Source organism: Eumetopias jubatus, unplaced genomic scaffold (genome assembly GCF_037043125.1).
Source record: "Eumetopias jubatus isolate StellerSeaLion01/CBP00866 unplaced genomic scaffold, mEumJub1_p1.0 scaffold_9, whole genome shotgun sequence".
NCBI classification, from domain to species: Eukaryota; Metazoa; Chordata; class Mammalia; order Carnivora; family Otariidae; genus Eumetopias; species Eumetopias jubatus.
The window spans coordinates 125,781,514-125,799,532 of record NW_028274815.1 but is presented as its reverse complement, the minus strand read 5'-3'; the positions used below and the strand labels follow the sequence as shown (position 1 = coordinate 125,799,532).

General features: G+C 51.0%; 2 protein-coding genes across 2 annotated transcripts; one reads left to right on the top strand and one right to left on the bottom strand.

The window, feature by feature from the left end:
- Positions 1-108: 108 nt before the first annotated feature.
- On the top strand, positions 109-7,197 carry SPINT3 (serine peptidase inhibitor, Kunitz type 3). Its single transcript, XM_028122007.2, has 3 exons — positions 109-172; positions 1,863-2,167; positions 7,081-7,197. Exons 1-3 carry the CDS (start codon positions 109-111, stop codon positions 7,195-7,197), a joined length of 486 nt encoding a protein of 161 aa, XP_027977808.2.
- Positions 7,198-8,665: 1,468 nt separating this feature from the next.
- Positions 8,666-17,380, bottom strand: PIGT (phosphatidylinositol glycan anchor biosynthesis class T). The gene is made up of 12 exons (XM_028121922.2): positions 17,166-17,380; positions 16,438-16,615; positions 14,519-14,646; positions 14,109-14,209; positions 13,877-13,963; positions 13,275-13,362; positions 13,069-13,166; positions 12,813-12,978; positions 11,965-12,165; positions 10,050-10,215; positions 9,862-9,945; positions 8,666-9,135 (listed from the first exon to the last, which is right to left on the bottom strand). The coding sequence occupies exons 1-12, from the start codon at positions 17,350-17,352 to the stop codon at positions 8,883-8,885; spliced, it is 1,737 nt and encodes a 578-aa protein (XP_027977723.1). The 5' UTR covers positions 17,353-17,380; the 3' UTR covers positions 8,666-8,882.
- Between the last annotated feature and the right edge of the window lie 639 nt (positions 17,381-18,019).

The following is an 18,019-nucleotide window of genomic DNA, read 5'->3' as shown; positions in this document are numbered from 1 at the left end:
GAAAAGCCAGATACTTCCCTCAACTCAGAGGAATAGGGCCCTTCTGCTTCAGCTGCAGGTATCACTTTAGCCTCCAGCCCCAGCCTAGAACACGCGGCTACTGGCACCATGAAGTTCAGCCCGTTCCTTGTCCTCTGTGTCCTCCTCTGCCTGGTGGGCATCGCCAGCTCAGGTGAGCAGAGAGTTTAAAAAAGAGAATCCCTGACACCCACAGCCTGTGTTTGGGGAAGGGGGAGGTATAGGGTCGGGGGCTGGCTCCACAGGGCCACCTGGTCACTTCCACCTCAGGAAGACACCAGGGCTTAGGCTCGGAAAGAGACTCATCTCTCTGGGGCCAGACCTCACAGATGTCTATTTGATTGAATTCAATCCGCACCAAATTTAATTTTTATTACAAAGCAATACACGTGTTGGTCTTAAAAAGACAAACGATATGGAAATGTGTGAATTTAAAAAGTGGGTCCCCTATTTTACAGAGCCCAAATCATCTTTCTTCTTTTTTTTTCCCCCCTAAATAATCCTTCTTTCCAGACTCCTACTCCCAGGATTCTTATGAGAGAAAATAAATTTTCACAGTGCTTTGAAAAGATCAGGTTCTGAAACTTGGCTGCACTCTGGAGTCACCTGGGGGCTACCTGGGTCCCACACTCCCAGATTCTGATTTAATTAGCCTTGGGTAAAGCCTGGTCATTGGGATTTCTTTCCAAGTTCCCCGAGAGGATTCTAATGTTCCACCAAGATTGAGAATTGCTGCCCTAATGAAAGACCTTGAGTTCCCTTCCCAGAATGGTTTTTTCCTCATTCTAGTTTAGGGTTCTCCCAGGATATGCAGCATGTCATATCAATTGAGGATTCCCAAAATGGTAGCATGGAGCAGAGATGACCCATGAACTCATTGTCTGAGGGCTGCTATCTTTTGTCAGGGAGTGTACATATCAAAGCAGGGTGTATTGTATCCCATGAAAAGATACATTGGGATCCACAGCCGATTAGTGGGTGAGGGTGTGTGTGTGTGTGTGTGTGTGTGTGTGTGTGTACACATGTTGGATAAATCACTGATGTGATAACCAGAGCCAAATGTGAAAGGATTTAAAATAATAGGTGATTCAGTAAAATACATCCATTTCTTTATTTTTCATTACTCATGGATACTGAAGATTATTTAGTGTAAATCTTTTTCCTAGTTATAAAAAATGATACTTGTTCATTGCCATTTAAATGACACTAAAAATAATTAGAATATAAAAGTCACTTGAAATTCCACCACTCAGGAAAATTACTACAAATACAGTGGTGAACAACCTTCTAGTCATCACTACATGGGTTTATAGGTATATTTTACATCAACGGGACCATTCTAGATCTTGTCTTTTGAAATTTGATTTTGTTCCACAAAATTATGAACCCCTCTCCATGTTGATGCATATAGATCAGCACTATGCTTATCAATGACTGCATATAACCTATCAATCCCCACTGTTGGTGAGCATTGATATTTTTTCCAAATTATGTGTTTTTTTGCGATTATAAACAAAGCTACCTCAAATACCTTGAGTCAAGTTATGAGAAGCTGTAGCATGTAGAGCCTGGGATTTGAAATTGTAAGTGGGTTTAAACCCCAGGCTTCAACTGACAGGTTTTATGATTCTGGGAAGATGACCAAACCTCTCTGAACCTGTTTCTTCATTTGTGGGGGAGGGACAGTAATATCTACTCCATAAGGTCATTTAAATCATGCAAAAAATGGCAAGCACCTAAGTAGGGTGCTTGGTGTAGAAGATGTGCTTCTAATAAAAAAAAAAATTATCAGTTCTTTAAAAGGACCCCTAAGTGACAATACCTGTCCTTCCTCACACCTACAGCCCATCTCAAGCAAGAGGTTCCCTGGGAGCTGTCCCAAGCCCTGCCTGCCGTGTGTCAGCTCCCTCCAGCGAGGGGCCCCTGCAGAGGCGTCTTCTCCCGGTACTTCTACAACGACACGTCCAGTGAGTGTGAGCACTTTGCCTACGGTGGCTGTCAGGGCAATGCCAACAATTTCGAGACCACGGAGATCTGTTTGAGGATCTGCAAGCACCCTGGTGAGTCCTCTTATAGAAACAGGAGAAGCAACGCTGGCGATCGGGTGGTGGTGGTCGTGGGAAGGGAGACAGCATGGTGGAGGATGATGGTGGGGTCATGCCATGGTAATATTACTATGAGAGGCGATGGGGATGGGAATAATCAGATGCGCCACCAAGAGGTGCCAGTGTGTTTGGTAATGGGGGTGCTGGGGTGGAGGCAGCGAGGCTGTGGTTGACGGCAGTTTCGATGGTGAAGATGAAAGCAGTATTGGTGAGTAGTGAGGCTTTTCTGTAAGTGGTGGTGCTGGCCAAGGGGAAGTTACCAGTGTAACCTTCACGGGGGGCGATGGTGTTGACAGAAGTGAGGAAGGTGTTGGTGGCAGTGATCAAGGTGGGGGAGAGGTGAGGAGGCCTCCGGTATGGGGGCTGTTGAAGGGGGTGGGTAAGGAGTCTAGCTGATGGCTCTGGCCCGAGGCCACCTATATGCCAGCCAGGAAGGAAACTGTCATCTCTGTTACAGAGACAAGGTAAAGAGCAGCTGAAGACCATGCCTGCATCCTCCTGGCCTTGACTGAAACCTGGCTGGGCCTCCTTTCCTGCGCTCAGTCCCTGCTTGGAACCCATCCTGTAGCCCTGCAGGCCCGGGTCAATAAAACATTCAAAGTCGGGGTGGCCTGAAGCCTTCTTATGAGGGCCCTGGGCCCGTCCTCATGAATTGCTCACAGCCACCTCAGCTCTCAAAGGTGATCAAATCCGCCTCACCCCCACCCCTACCCCCTCAGGCCCTCATTGTTCTGTGCCCTCAGAAGAAGGGGGGGTGGGGGTTGCTGAGTGGTGCAGTTGGTTAAGTGTCCAACTCTTGGTTTTGGCTCAGGTCATGACCTCAGGGTCCTGGGATCGAGCCCCACATTGGGCTCTGCGCTCAGCGTGGAGTCAGCTGAGATGAACTCCCTCTCCCTCTCCCTCTGCTCGTTCCCTGCTCACGCGTGTCCTTTCTCACTGAAATAAATTTTAAAAAACGTGTTTAAAAAAAGAAGAAGAAAAAAGTTGAGAACAAAGGACACAAGTTTCCTATCACCTCCTCACGGAAGCCAGACTGAATGCAAATTTGGGGATCTTGCACATCCGTCCCCAAATCCCAGCCACCTGCTCTTTGCTGCCTGAGGCTCTGCTGCTAGCCCTACTTCTACCCTTCCTGTCCAGCAAGAGCCATGTCCTAGAGTGTGGAAAGAGCTAGAAACCCGGGGAACCTTGGTCAGCCAGGTGGGAATTTCCCTCCATGCAGACGGATCTTGGAAAAATGAGGATTTTATATATTCTTTCGATTGTGGTACAATATATACTACATAAAATGCACCCTTTTACCCATTTCTAAGTGTACGGTGGAGTGGCCTTAAGTATACTCACATTGTGGTACAAGAATCGTGACCATCCAGCCCCAGAACATTTTCATCTTCCTAAACTGAGACTTTGTGCCCGTTAGAACTAACTCCCTGTTCCCCTTCCCCAGTCCCGGGTCACCGCCATTCTACCTTCTGCATCTAGGAATTGACTGCTCCAGGTTCCTCATATGAGAGGAACCATACAGTATTTGTCCTTTTGTGCCTGGCTTATTCCATTTGGCCTAATATTTTCAAGGTTCATCCCTGTTGCAGCCTCTGTCAGGATTTCTTTCTTTTTTAAGACTAAATAATATTCTGTTGTTACATAATTTTTGGCATGCTGGATGGCATCTGCCCTGACCATCGCTGCCACCTCCCCCATAAGCCTCTCCTGCTGTCCTACGCGTATTCCGGCCACTCCCCCTTCCTTGAAAGAGAAACTGCTGCCCAGGACCAAACAGCAAGACTAGAACCCAGAACCTGGAATTCTCAGACTAGACCCCTGTCCTTGGTGGCATCATTCGTGTCCTTCGTGTACCTGTCCCAAATACATATCTATTTGAGAGAAAGGGCATGTTTTCCCCTTAGTTAAAAACATGAAAGAGAATAGGAAATTATCTGAGAATTTGAGCTTTGGAAGATTAATCGAGGACAGCCTTTGACTGGTATTTGAAGTAGTGCCTATGCTCCGAAACTTAGACATATTTAAAAATATGGTAAAAATAATTTTAAAGTAAAAAAAATGTAAATACACATGCAACTAAAAAACTTAATCAGTTGCTCAGATCAAGTCATGAGATGGGACAGTAACTGAGCACCGTTGTGCAAGTGATAATTAACCATCCTTTTCTCTCCCTTCCCTGGATTTTCTGGATCACAGCACTTATTCCAAAGTGTTTTAAGTGTGTTTATTTATCTCTGCCTCTGCGCTGTGAGCAGGGCAGGGACAATGTGGAATGTATGTTTTGTAAACGACTTATCATATAGTAAGGAGTTACCAGCAAGCATTGAATGAATCAATAATTTGTGACTTAATTCTTGAATGCGTGGATTAGTAGAATCCAACCCACACCCAATCCAATAGTCTGTCCCAGGGCTCTTCCAGCAGAACGTATCCCAAACTCAATCCATTTCTCCCCCTCTGCTGCGATCACCCCAGTCTGCCCTTCCTGATACTCTCTCACCTCCTCACTGGCCTCCCAGTGTCCATTCTTACCTCCTACAGTCTGTTCACACAGCAGCCAGAGTGTTCTCTTAAACATCAAATTCTCTACTATCATGTGCTAGTTTTCCTGTCGGACGGTAGGTTCAGGGGTCCTTACTGCACCAAAATACATGCATATGTATGTAAATAATACACAAAAAGGACCACGCATGGACCAATGGTGAGAGTATCATGAAGCAAGAACTATCAACTGAATGTGCATCAGAAGGCCAAAAAAAGTACATAAGCAGATAAACAAATGCAAATCCGATTCCATTACTCCTCAGCTTCCCATCACATGTGGAATAAAACCTCGCCTCCAGGGCCCTCTTCCTCCTGGCCCCTGCCAACCTGTCCAAACTCATCCCGTCACCCCCTATCCCCAGCTCTAGCTGCTGCAACTTTCTTGTTTTGCAAACACACTAAGTAAGCTCTTGCTACAGGATGTTTGCACTTGTTCTTCCATTGGATTTCGTGTTATTTTCTCCTTCATTTTGCTTGGGTTCCTGATCATTCATCACCTTGTTAGAGGTCTTGACCATCCATTTCATGTTCCCACTGCTTTCCTTTTCTCCAAGGACATAGTGCTACCTGGGCTTACACTATATACTTTGTCTCCCTGGCTAAACTGTTAAGCACCACAAGGCAAGCATTTGCTTTCTTATTCACTAGTGCCTAGAGCAGTACTGGGCACAGGGCAGATACCCGACACGCATTTGCTGAATGAGTAGACAGATGGATAATAGAAGTGCCAGACAGACAGATCAGAGGTTGGGTGAGTAAATGAATGAGTGAATGAGCATACAGCCTCAGTGTGGAAGTGAGAATGGTCAGAAAAGGCTTCACGGAAAGAGCTCTAGGTCCGGGACAGAGTCGGAGCATGAGCTGAGGCAGGGAAGCCGGAAAATGCAAGGCTGGTTGACTTTGCCTCCCTCTCCCGATTCCCAGCACCCCTAGCTCAGGGCAGGGGCGCCACTTCTCAATGTGAGAACAACACGCCTGTCCCACTGCGGGTCCAGAAAGCTGAGGCCCCCCAGCCACCTCTCCAGATCCTGGTCACTGGGGGTTGGGAGGTCGGGATCTGGGTGCCCCACTGCTCCTCCCTGAGCCCTCTAAATGCACCAGGACAGCCATTGCCAAGCCTGCCTGAACCCCAAGCCAGCTGTCTCTCAGCCTTCTTCAGAGAGGATTGGCCGTGCCGTGTCTCTGAGGTATCCTAATAGGCACGCAGAGTGATGGTGAATAACAGTAATAGTTGGTCATGAGGAACTGTGCCTGGTGTTGAAGGAAGACCTGGAAGGAGACTAGTTCTTCAGGGCAATTCTGCTTCTGCAAATCTCCTTCCATCTACTCACTCACTCACTCACTGCTTTTCCCAGGGGAGCCCTCAGAGAACAGAAGTTCCCCTCTCTCCCCCCAGTGCTATGCCCAGGGCAGCTCCACCAGACAGCCCGAGCCATTCGAGGGGAAAGCAGACCTCACAGTGCCCTGGGGCCCTGACTAACCTGGCCTTCAGCACCTCTGGCCCTTCCCCCCAGATGCCACTGCTCTGGGGCAACCCTCTTGGAGAAGGCCATCGCCAGGCTTACACTTGAGGACCCCCGACTGAGCATAACCGGAAATGCCCAGGCCCTGAGTGCACGGACAAGGTTAGATGGTCCTGGTGCTGGCATAGCAAGAATTTCAAGGCTCAGAATCCAGATGTTTGGGTGACCTGGCTTGCTTAGCAGTCAAATTACTGTGTGATATTCATACACTCATGAACTCATTTTCACTCAGCAATTACTGGAATGCAAACCACATGCCAGGCTCTGTTCCAGGCACTGAAGCCACAAAAGGCAAAAGTCCTCGTCCTTATGGAGCTTAATAATTAATAAACAAGATAAGTAAGACAGGTTGCACGTTGATGGTGGTGAGAGTCACAGAGGAAAAGACAAGGGCAAAGGAGGGAGCTCGTAGCTGGGGGCAGCAATTTAAACAGGTGTGACCAGGAAGACCTCATCCATAGATAGCACAATAGTGGGGGTGGAAAAAGGAGCTGGCTTCTGGATTTACTTTGAAGGTAGAGCAGAGTCATTAACAGAGCATGCATGACATGTGAGCAAAGCATCAAGGATGGCTCCAGGGTTTTTGGCCTGGGCGACCGGGAAGATGGGCCGACCACGGCTGCGTGTGTTGGGGGTAGTGGGAGAGAGTATGGGGATGCTTGGTTTTGGAGATATTAAATCTAAGGTGCCTTTAGATGTCCAAGTGCAGCCGGCAGGTAGGCAGTTGGGTGAATCAATCTGGAATTCTGGGACGAGCACGAGAGACATGGTGTTGTCAGTGCATGGATTACGTATGACGTGGCAGCGGAGATGGTTCCGAGTGCTGACTGGGCTGGGGGTATAAAGCACAGCCGGGCCACAACTCCATTCTCTCCCCTTCTTGGCAGGCATCCCGCTCCATGCAGGCCGCCAGAACCACGAGCTTTGGATATCCACCTACCTGCCCACATGCTCATCACATCTACACCCTGTTTATTCACTGCTTGGAAGAAAAACTCAAGTGAAGGCATCTTGACCATGTTGCTTTTGCCTGCAGTCTAGATGAGCTCATCACCTCCTTCCTACACACACCACACTCGTACGTTCTGGGAGCTCTTGGAAAACCCTCAGAGGTGACCTAACAACCCCATCTATGTTGGCTGTACAAATATCACCAGTACTATTGTGCTTAAGACTCTGCACGCATACTTGTAGGGTTTCTTGGTGCCCCTCGCCCTTCCCATCCCTACCCTTGAGCCCCAGATCCCAGGCCAGAATAGCCTACACCCAGTCATACATACATACTGATGGAGCACTTTCATGTCCTGAGCTGGATCAGGTCCAGATGGAAGACAGCCCCTGTGCCTCCAGGGAGCTTATAGTTTAATGGAAGTTAAAGAAAAAGAACAACCAGGGTGAAAGGAACCTGTAAAGGTTAAGTCCAGGGAGCTCTGGGAACAGCGGGAAGGGGCACCTACAGCAGCCTGGTGTATCAGGGAAGACTTCCTGGAGGAAGTAACTCTCTGGCTTGTTTGGTTTTTTTTTAAGAGTGAACCAGGCAGTAGATAGAGGACAGTGTGTGGTTGGGGGAACAGGGCATTCTAAGCCACACTGCTATGATGGGAGAGCTGGGGAAGGGATGAGCAGACTGCAAATACTTACACAGTTAATGCCAAGTGTGCCAGAGGCAGGGACAGAAGATGGGGGTGGGGAGGGGCATCTGCCTAAGGACCTGGTACAGAAATCCAGGGTCATATAAGCAGAAAGGGAGGTGGACAGGGGCAGGCCTCGATCCAATGGACCTGGCTTCAAAGCCTGTGTAAGAGGTCTAAGGACCACCCTTAACAAAAGCTCATGAAGAGCCTGACAGAAATTCCAAGGCTGGGCTACACTCAGACGGACTGAATTCACAGGGTCTGGACTCCAGGAATCTGCATTATTTTCACAAGCATCTCAGGTGATTCCAATGCACCACACAGTTAGAAAACCAACACATGGAGCTCTTCCCCCTCTCCAGCTCTACCCCTGGTGATAGGGGACTGGTTCTCAGGGCTCCTGAAAGGTAGAGGATGGTTCATAGTCATGGTCACGGATACACTTCTATAAATACTCCTGGCCAAACCCAGGGAGTTCTGGGAATCACCAATGAGGGGGAAGCAAGAGAGAAGAGGGAATTCTTAGCAGGAGACAGAGGAGCTTTGTTTGTCGGGGTTTTGGGAGGCAGTGTAGGAAGTCTTATGCAGGTGCCCAGGAAACAGGCCCCAGCCCCCTCTTCCTGGGCCTCACGAACAGGAGGCAAAGAACCAAGGAAGCCACTTTTTATGCCACAACCAGAAAGTTCCAGCTACCATGCGGTGATGCAAGCTCCTCAGCATATCTAGGTCAGCCCTGTCCTAGAACTTTCTGCAGTGATGGAAACGTTTGTCTGCACTGTCCAGGACAGCAGCCACGAACCACTTTTGGTTACTGAGCACTCGAAACATGGCCAGGACAGCAGAGGAAATGAATTTTTAATTTAAATGAATTGAAATTCAAATGCCACATCTGGCTCATGGCTCCTGAACTGGAGAGCGCATCTAAGCCCTGGCCTTGTCCAGGGGCAATTTGGTTTAAAAGCCAACTCTGAAGAGAGCGAGTGGCAGAAAGAGCCCTTGGAGTCACCACCAGCCCTCCCCAGAGAGAAATAGCAGCCCCGCTGTGGAGGCAAATCTCAGAGCGGGGGGACACCACGGGCACGCCGGATAAGGTTGGCCAGCCGCTTGGCCAGGCCGCCCGTGCTGGGCTCCTCAATGTGGAAGGTTCGGGTGAGGAGATTGTAGAAGGAGCCATAGCACACGGCGACCACTGTGCACGTGAGGCAGATGACATTGTAGGGCATGCTGAAGTCCGGCGTGGGCAGGTTCACCAGCAGCGGCTCCGTGTAGAGGCGCACGAAATAGCTAGAGCTGTCCGACACTGGGTACCTGGGGGTCAGGAAGGAGAGGTGAGCGAGGCAGGCCTGGGATGCTCCTCCCCATCCCACCGCGTCCCGCTCCTGGCTGCACCGGGCCAAGAGGCGGCGGCAAGGGTGTGCAAAGCCTTCTTAGCCTCAAAACCTTTTTGACAGAAGACATCGCAGGTCAACACAGAAACATGAGAGATGACACGTAAACCTGATCAAAGGAGGGCCGCTTTGTGCTGACGGTGAGGGACGGGGCCCTGCCTTCGCTCAGCAGTATCTTCCTTAGCCTCTGGTCTCTGCCTTGACGCTGTCTCCTCAGAGAAGCCCTCCTGGATAACCCCGATTACTCCCCAGCACCCCCGACCCTATTACTCTAGACCAGAATTTCCCCTCCTGCCTCTTAACATGAGCAGGACAGGGGCAAGGCTGTTGTATGTCCTCTTGTACACCCAGTGCTCTCTGAAGGACCTGGAACTTGGTAAGCACTCAATGAAATATTCGTGAAGAGAAACACGGACTACATGCAGGCTCTAAGTACAGCTCTTCTCGCCATTTCTTCTTCTAGAAGCACTTCAGAATCATTTCATAGTCAGGACAAACATTACAGACCACTAGGATTTTTACTGGGATTGAGTTAATTCAGCACATTGCTTTGGAAGGGGCGACACCCCACCCTGACCTGGCCCGCATGAACCTGATCACCCGTGTGGCTGCCCACCCCGAAGCCGGCGGCTGAGGTCACACTTACAGGGACTTGAAGAGGGGGCTCTCCTCCCAGTCCACGGGCTTGGCTGCCACCACGCTAGGCACGAGGGCACTGAGGACAGATGGGCTGTGGAGAGGCAGACAGGCATTTGGTGTGTGTGGCTCCCCCACCGGGGTGAGTGGCACGGCGGGTGGGCAGGAGGCTAGGGGCAGAATGTGAGGGGAGCCCACCTGACGTAGAAGCCGTGGTTGGGGTCTGGGGTGTACTCGGTCCACTTGAGCAGTGCCCGCTCAAACTGAATGGAGACCTTGGTGGCCGAGTTGGCTGGCAGCTGGATCAGCATCTCCAGGAGGTGCGGCTGCAGCCGGTCCTGCGCAGGCTGGTAGTGGACGTAACCTGGGGACAGGCAAGGGTCACCCACCCCTCTCTGCTGCAGTTGGACTACCTGCACCCTCGCCCCCACCTCTCAAGGCCTTAGGCTCTGGAGTGCAGGAGCCAGGCAGGCTCAGGGAGGGGAGCAGCGTCTTGGAAAAGGGAAAAGGTGTTTCCAGGGCAGCTGTCCCAGGGCAAGTTCAATCTAGTTAATCCTCACATCACTGAAACTGGGGTGCCCAGCATCAGGCGCCTCATGTGATTCAACAGGAAGTTCACAGAACCACCTGGAGGTTTCCTGGCCAAAATGTGGAACCTGAATCTAATCAAGTTTCTCTATCTAACCACCAACACACAAGAACTGCAGGGGAGGGAGGGGCACGTTAACCACAGGCCCAAGGACAGATTCAGGGTGTAGAACATTCCATACAACAAATGACTGAGTTTCTCCAGCAAATAGATTAAAAAAAAAAAAAAAGAGTGGGAACTGTTATAGATTAAGAGACTTAAGAGCAAACACCCCAATGCAAGATGTTAATAATGGGGAACCTGGGTGGCAGGAGAGGTAGTAGTACATGGAACTTTGTGCTTTCTGCTCAGTTTTTCTCTAAACCTAAAACCACCGTAAGGAAATGAGGTTTATTAACTAACGAGAGAGAGAGAAACTTGAGAGCTTATCAAGCAAATGCGATGTGAGCACCCTGTTTAGATTCTAACTCAAATAAACCAACTATCCAGTGTTTTTTTCAGACCACTGGGGCAAACAGGCATGATAAGGACAGCTGGTATTTTTGGGACGCCCTCTCCCTGGTAGACATGTAGGCTGAAGCACTGGAAGGTGGACCCGACGTCTAGGATCAGTTTTAAGAAACTCCAGCAGAAAACTAAAATCGAGAAATGACATAAGGGCAGAGATGAAACACGAGTTTCATCTCCCGGGGGGAGCCGGGCCCGTGGGAGTGTGTCATGCTCGCTCACGTAGGTGTGTGCTTGACACTTTCCAGAGCAAAAGGTTAAAAAACAAAACAGAAAAGCCTACAAAATACAGGGGTAGTGTGTTTGAAGAAGAGATTCTGAAGGGGACGCAAACAGTGGTGCTGAAGGTAAGTAGAACAGCCCAGGTCTGAAAGTGCAGGTAACGACAGGGGTGGTCACAGACGACAAGTCTGGGTGTCTGGAATGTGCCAGAACCTCCTCCTGAGAAGTCTTCTGTGTTAGGTTTCCCTCCACTCCAAACCACACGGGCTTTAGTGCTATGCCTGCCACCTGACAGGAAGCATGCAGAAAATATTAACTCTTCTTCAGAAAAAGCGTGGCAAGTAAAAGTAAATTAAAACAACGCCTCTTTACCCCTCCCAAGGAGGCAAAAACCATCTCCTCCAGCTTTATCTTTTTTGTTTCCAATACCGTTTTCCCTGCTGCTAACCCATTCTCCACTGCAAGCCTAGGACTCTGCACAAAAGGCCATGCCTGGGGCACCAAGGAAGAAGGAGCAAAGAAGTAAAAAAGATCAGAAAATCGCTGCCCTTGTAAAGTCCTCTTAAGAATCCCCAGTCTTGTGTGTTTGAATTATCTCTGCTTTATGAATTACTTCCAGGTCTGGCACGGTGAGGCTACCCTTGCCACGTTTCAAAGTCTTCCAAACTCTTTGTGCCTGGGTAGTTTCTCCGAGGTACTTGAGGAATTACTCCCCCGAGAAAGGAGGGTCTGGAGGACCTGGAGGGAGAGCAAAGACGGGGTGGGGGTGGGGGAGGGGCAGGGCTCAGCTCTCACTCGGTTTGTTCTCCTTGCCCTTGGAGGTGATGGTGAGGGTGTGCACGTAGAGCCTCAGGTACCAGGGCACAGTGTCCAGCAGCAGCACAGGGAAGGCCCGGTACGGGTGGGTGTTGTACAGCAGCGTGCTCAGCTCTCCGTTCTGCAGCCCGTAGCCACTCACATATCGCTGGGCGTGCAGGAAGGGTGCCGGAGGGGCCTCTGCGAAGATGGGTCCATGGTTAAGAGCTCCCAAAGGAAAGGGTCACTCCTCACCCCCACTTCCCTGGGCACGTCCAGAGTCTCACAGCCAGGGAGCGACGGGGAAGACCTTGGCCTTCAAAACTGGGAAGCTTGCATCCCAGAATCATCCCTGTCTTCCCGGGCCCACAGCATGATAGAATTATCCTTACTTCTAAGTACTCACATGTGCCGAGCCCTGTGTCCCTCCAACCCAAACCAGGCGCCCTCATGGTAGTTGGCACTTGGCCTCGGTAACACTGAATACAATCACAATTAATTAACTGTTTCAGGTCTGCCTCAATCGAGAGACATTACATCTCTCGAATGCAAGGTATCTTCAGTCTTCAAAAAATATTTGCTAATAATTAAATGAATGCATGAACAAACTCTGTGTCTTCCATCAATTATCTCATCCAATCTGCTGGGTAATTATGTCCCCATTTTCTAGATGAGGTAGTAAGGTTAGGAACCTGCCCAAGGTCACAGAGCTTAGAAGACGTGGAGTTAGAATCAAGACATTGACTCAGGACCTAGGTCTAACCGCACACCTCATATCCCATAGTATGAGTCTTCCCCGAGAGAGAAAGCTCTGTAGCCCAGTGCCCTGGTGGCCCATCCGCACCCACCATTCTCAGGAGGGCTCTTCCACTTGAGCTGGAGGTTGAGGTTACGGGAGTTGTTGATCACGGCCGTGTCAAGCAAGTCATAGACGGCATAGGTCTTCCGGGTACCGAGGGTGACGTCCTGGTATGTGGTGGTTGGGGGCGGGTTCACCTCCAACGTCTCATTGTCCTAGGGGCACAAAGGCAGGGCTGAGAAGTGAACAGAGGCGCAGGCTGGCCTTGGGTGGAGGGTGACGATTGCGACTGGAGATCCGGGTACCTGGTTGTAGCTGGTGATGTCCACATAGACTCGGCTCTCTGAAGCCAGGGGACAGGGCTCTGTAAGAGTTCGGGAGAACATCCGGAAGAGGGACCAGTCTGAGGAGCAGAGAGGAGGTTGAGCGGGGGTGAGGACTAGGCCTGGTCTTCAGAGACAGGGCGGGACCAGTGATGGTAGGTAGCCAGCGAGTTGCCAAGGCAGCCTACCTTTCTTCCCCTGTGCTGTGACGAAGGCATCGTATACCACGGAAAGGGTCTGCCTCAGCTCCCAAGAGATGCTGGTACAGCGCGCGTTCTACCGCGAGGGCCAGACAGCAGCAGTCAGGAAGCATCAGTCCCCACCCCCACACACCGCCGCAGGGACGCCTACCTGGGCTCGATCCCTCGTCTGCCATGGACCTTCCCACCCACCCATTTGCTCCCGTTCACTACTGAGCACGCGATCCTGTGCCTGCGGCCCGTCACCGACACCCGCAGGAACTAAGACTACTGTGACTCTCACTTGACAGAGGAGGAAATCAGGCTCGGGGAAATGAAACGACTTGCTCAAGGTCATGCCAGCTGAGTGACTGAGCTGGCAGTCACACGCATAGCTAGTGTTCTTCACAATGCTCCATGACACAGATTTACTGAACACCTGCCAGGCAACCACTCCATTCCCTTGGTGTGTGGCCAATGCCCCAAATAATCAGCATCCCAGCTAACACTTACTATCAGCACAGACCGCAAAACACACCAGGCTACGTGCTTTATCTGCATGTTCCCTCAGAGGCCCCGGATGGCACCTGCCCCCGCTCTCCATGACTTACTCTGCACACAGGACGGATATGCACTGCCTGGGAGTGGTAGCTGGTGTGGAATAAGCGATCGGCCTTCAGCAGCACAGACAGGCCTGCCTGGAGGAAGCAGGAAGAGATGAAAGGTCAGTGCCCTTCACTGTGGGACACCTGCACAGGGGGCCTGGCGGTCAGGCAGGGAAAGGGCAGGCGCCGACGCCATTCTCTGGGGCTCCTGCGCACATTCGGAGCACTCTGGCCTCACCTTGGAGCTACAGGGCAAGAGCTTCTTCCATGGGGTGAGGTTCTCCGTGCAGACGACCTCTCGTGGCAACACAGCGTAGCGCAGGAAAGAATGATCGGTGCCTGAGGGAGACATGAGTCTGTCCGGGGTGGGCCCTGGGGCCCCACTCTTCAAAGATGGGGTGACCCCCTCCTGCTCGCCATGCAACTCTCCAGGACCACCACCCTAGAGGTCCCGGCGGGGGGTGGGACCCTCCTCTCCTTGGGAGAAGGCAATGCAGAGACAGCATGGTCTCAGGAAGCCTTCCTCGGGGCCCTGCACACCCAGGGGATTTAGGATCCAGCCCAGCTGAAGGAGCAGGAAGCTGAAGAGAAAGGAGGCAAAAAAGTTTGGGCAAGAGGAAGAAGGACAGGGCCACAGGGCTATCTCACCATTGGCCAGCCCCAGGGGTTTGAAGGAGGCAGTGGGAGTGACCGTGTTGGTAGAGTCGATGAAGTTCAGAGAGGCGCAGAAGATCCCCGAGAGGACATTACTGAGCTCCTTCCAAGATTTATCCACGCTGGATGGAGACACAAACCCACTCACTGGCGCGGGGCTCCCTCCCTCCAAGCCTGCACTTGGCTGCCAAACCGACAGACTGGCTAGCTGATGGAGCTGCCGTGGTACCACTGCCCTGCTTAGCTGCCTCCTGGGTCTCGCCCTACCCACCCCTTCCTCCTCACTCTCTTCTGGACATCCCGGCATCCCCACAGGTCTCTGCTCAGGCAATTCCTCCTCCTCCTGGCAATGCCCTACTCACCCCTCTCCGCCCACCTTCAAAGAGGCTCCCTCCTCCAGAAAGCCTTTCCTGCCCTCAACCACAGCCTCCTCCAATGCTGCCATGGTTCTGACTCTCTGAGCCTCTCATGAAGTCCCTCCTGGGACAAGGATGTGGAGCGGCAGCCTCTTGTTCTAAGCCTCTCTTCTCCTCAACTAGGCTGTGGGCAACGAACCTGGAGACAGGGAACACGCCTGGGTCACCTATGTACACCCACAACACCGTGTAAAGTGCCCCACAATTTCAGAGGCTGAGATCAGCCCGCTGATCCACTGAGGTGTGCCCAGCTGGGCAAAAGGACATACTTCCCTGAGAACACCCTGGGCATGAAAGTAAGTCCTGCCTCCACCCTCAGAGTAGGAAGTCCTACATCCATAACGGCTCACTGAACAAGGAAAAACAACCATTCTAGGACCCTACAAAAACATCGAATTAAATTAGAAAAATATCACAACAGATTTGCTCTCTATATTAAGAAGAAAAAGCATAAAACCAAAATTCTAAACACCAGCTCCACGTTACAGGCAATTACAAGCTGAGGGGAGACAGTGACAGCAAGGTGTGTGGGGGGAGAAGCAAGGGAGTTAGAGTTCAGGCAAAAAAGAAAGGCTTGGCAAATCTGGAAGTCACTGCTTGAACCTCATCTGATATCATCTTAGTGTTGTCCTGGGGTTCTTCGATAATCCTCTGTTCAGAGCTTTTCAATTGCTACAATCGTTGAGCCTCATGTAAAGATTGCAAAGTTAAAGCCTGAAAGCTCTACCCAAGCCATAATCATGTTTCATGTAGTGTGCACAACACTGACCCACACAGCATTTCTTACACTTTGAAATTACTTACTGGTATTTAAATTTGCCAATTTTCACACTAAAATCCAGATTTCTGGCATCTCTTGAAAATGAGAGTATCTGATGACAGTAGGCCTCTATTCCCACAGGGCCACAGTCCCCTGAGGGTGAGTGGCAGCTCTCCTCTAAAGCTCTCTAGCCTGCCATAGTCCCCACCACTCCCTTATTAATCCCCCCTTTTAAAATCATAGTGGGATTAAGAGGAAATTGTGGTACAACAGCAGTACCTAAACTGGTCCATCTCCCAAACAAAAGCTATTCCTCTAATGCTGAGATCTGGGATCCTGTAGGTCAATTCTAGCCCACGGATGTCTTGTTTGGCCTTCATGGTATCATCACTATCACTATCATTATTATTATTATGTGAGTGAACGTCTTTTAAAAGGTCATCCAGTTTGCCACAGACTTACTCTACATCCAAGTAAGCTTCAAATTCTTTACCTGTCTCTGTGGATACGTGTGTGTGCTACCTCAGGTCTGGAAGTATCAGGGGAAGTGAAAAACACCAAAGTAAGGAATGCCACTCAGTGGCAATATCATTTATTACTTCCGATGCCACCTTTAACCCCCACGGAATTGCTGTCTGCTGGAACTGCTGCCCCCTAAGAGCAGTGGCACGATGACAACACCGGCCACTGCCACATTCCCTCCATGGCCTGCAACAGGACTCAGGGTGGGCACTCACTCAGTGACGGAGTCTTGGAACCAGACCCAGAGCTCTGCACCTGATGGGGCCTGCAGGAAAGGTGGCCCCCAGTATCGAGTCCTCCAGAAGCCTTGCGTGAATGACAAGTGCAGCTCTCGTAGAGAATACTTGGAGATCAACTGCCCCAGGGCTTTGGGAAATAGCCTATAATGAGACACTGGAAAAGGGGAGCAGGTAAGTGAAGATCCTGGAGGACGGGTTCCCAGCCACCCCAAAGCAGCAACAGACCCCAAGCTCTGGGGCCGGAGAGATCTGAATGCAGGACCAAACTGCCATTCACTAGCGATGTGATCTTGACCAAGTGCCTTTATCTCTCTACATCTCCAACTTCTTCCTCACTATCTCTTACAGAACTTAGCTCTGTGCCTAGCACCCAGGATAAATGGCAACGGCCAACAGCATCATCACCGGTGGTGTCGACAGAGGGCTCTAACTAAAGGATTAGAGTGGCAGCCTGGACCTGCGGAAAGAGCCCCTGGTCTAGGCGTCAGTAGGAGTCACTGCCCCTCCCCGGGCCTTAGTTTCACCACCAGTACAATGGGCTTCTTCCAGTAACTATCCCATCCTTCCCCAAAGAGCTAGTTTGTCGAGCCCCAAGCCCATTGGCCAGAAGCCCTCCAAGGGACCAGGCTCCGCCCCCAGGGCTTGCCTCCACTCCCCCTCCCAGCGGGTGCCACAGCTGTCTTTCTCCACTCTCATCCTCTCACCTTCTTCCCGCTGCAGGTCCGAATCCCAGCGCGTGCGGAACTGGAATGTGGCGGCTACGTCCCCAGAAGGCAACGGGGTGATAACGAGCTCCTCCCGCAGAGTGTCGCGTGGGGGCTCTGCATGGCCCCTGCCCACCGGCCCCAGGAGAAGCAGCACGAGCACAGCAAGCGGCAAGGCCGCCGCCATGCCAGCGGCTGCTTCCGCCTCCCAGCTGTGCCCGCCCCCACGAAAGCTGGCCTCCAATAGGAAGAGCGTATGAGAAATGATTTCCCGTGCCATCCCGGAACCCGGGGAGAGGTTACCAGAGAGACGGCGGGGCTGGGTCCTTCAAGGCGGGTTGGTTGGAGGGAGCGCGGGAGGGTACGAAGGGCGGTGGACGTCTGGCACAACGGGGGGCTGGATTAAGGACCTCCGCCTCCCCACCTTGGGGTATTCGTGTCCATTAGAATGTGCTTAATAATACCGAGCGCTGCCACTGCGGCTGTGCCTATGTAATTGCTGAGGACTGAAAAAGGCTTTTGCGAGGTCACATGACAGGGCTCGTGCGTGCGTCTTCCTCAGCTTCTGGTGTCTCCATTTGCTCAGTCCTAAGCCTGGTGCGGAGCTTTCCTGTAAAACCCCCAAATAACTGGCCCCTTTATTATGAAAAATGTCAAACATCAGCAAAGTTGAAAGTTGAATGAACACCTGTTACCTCATCACTTAGACTCCTCCATTAACATTTTACTATACTTGCTTTACCACATTTTGGTCTGTAAGTCCCTCAGTTCCTCTTATGTTTTGATACATGTCAAGGTACGTTGCAGACACTTCTCCCCTAAATATTTCAGCATGCATGTCATTAAATGAAGCT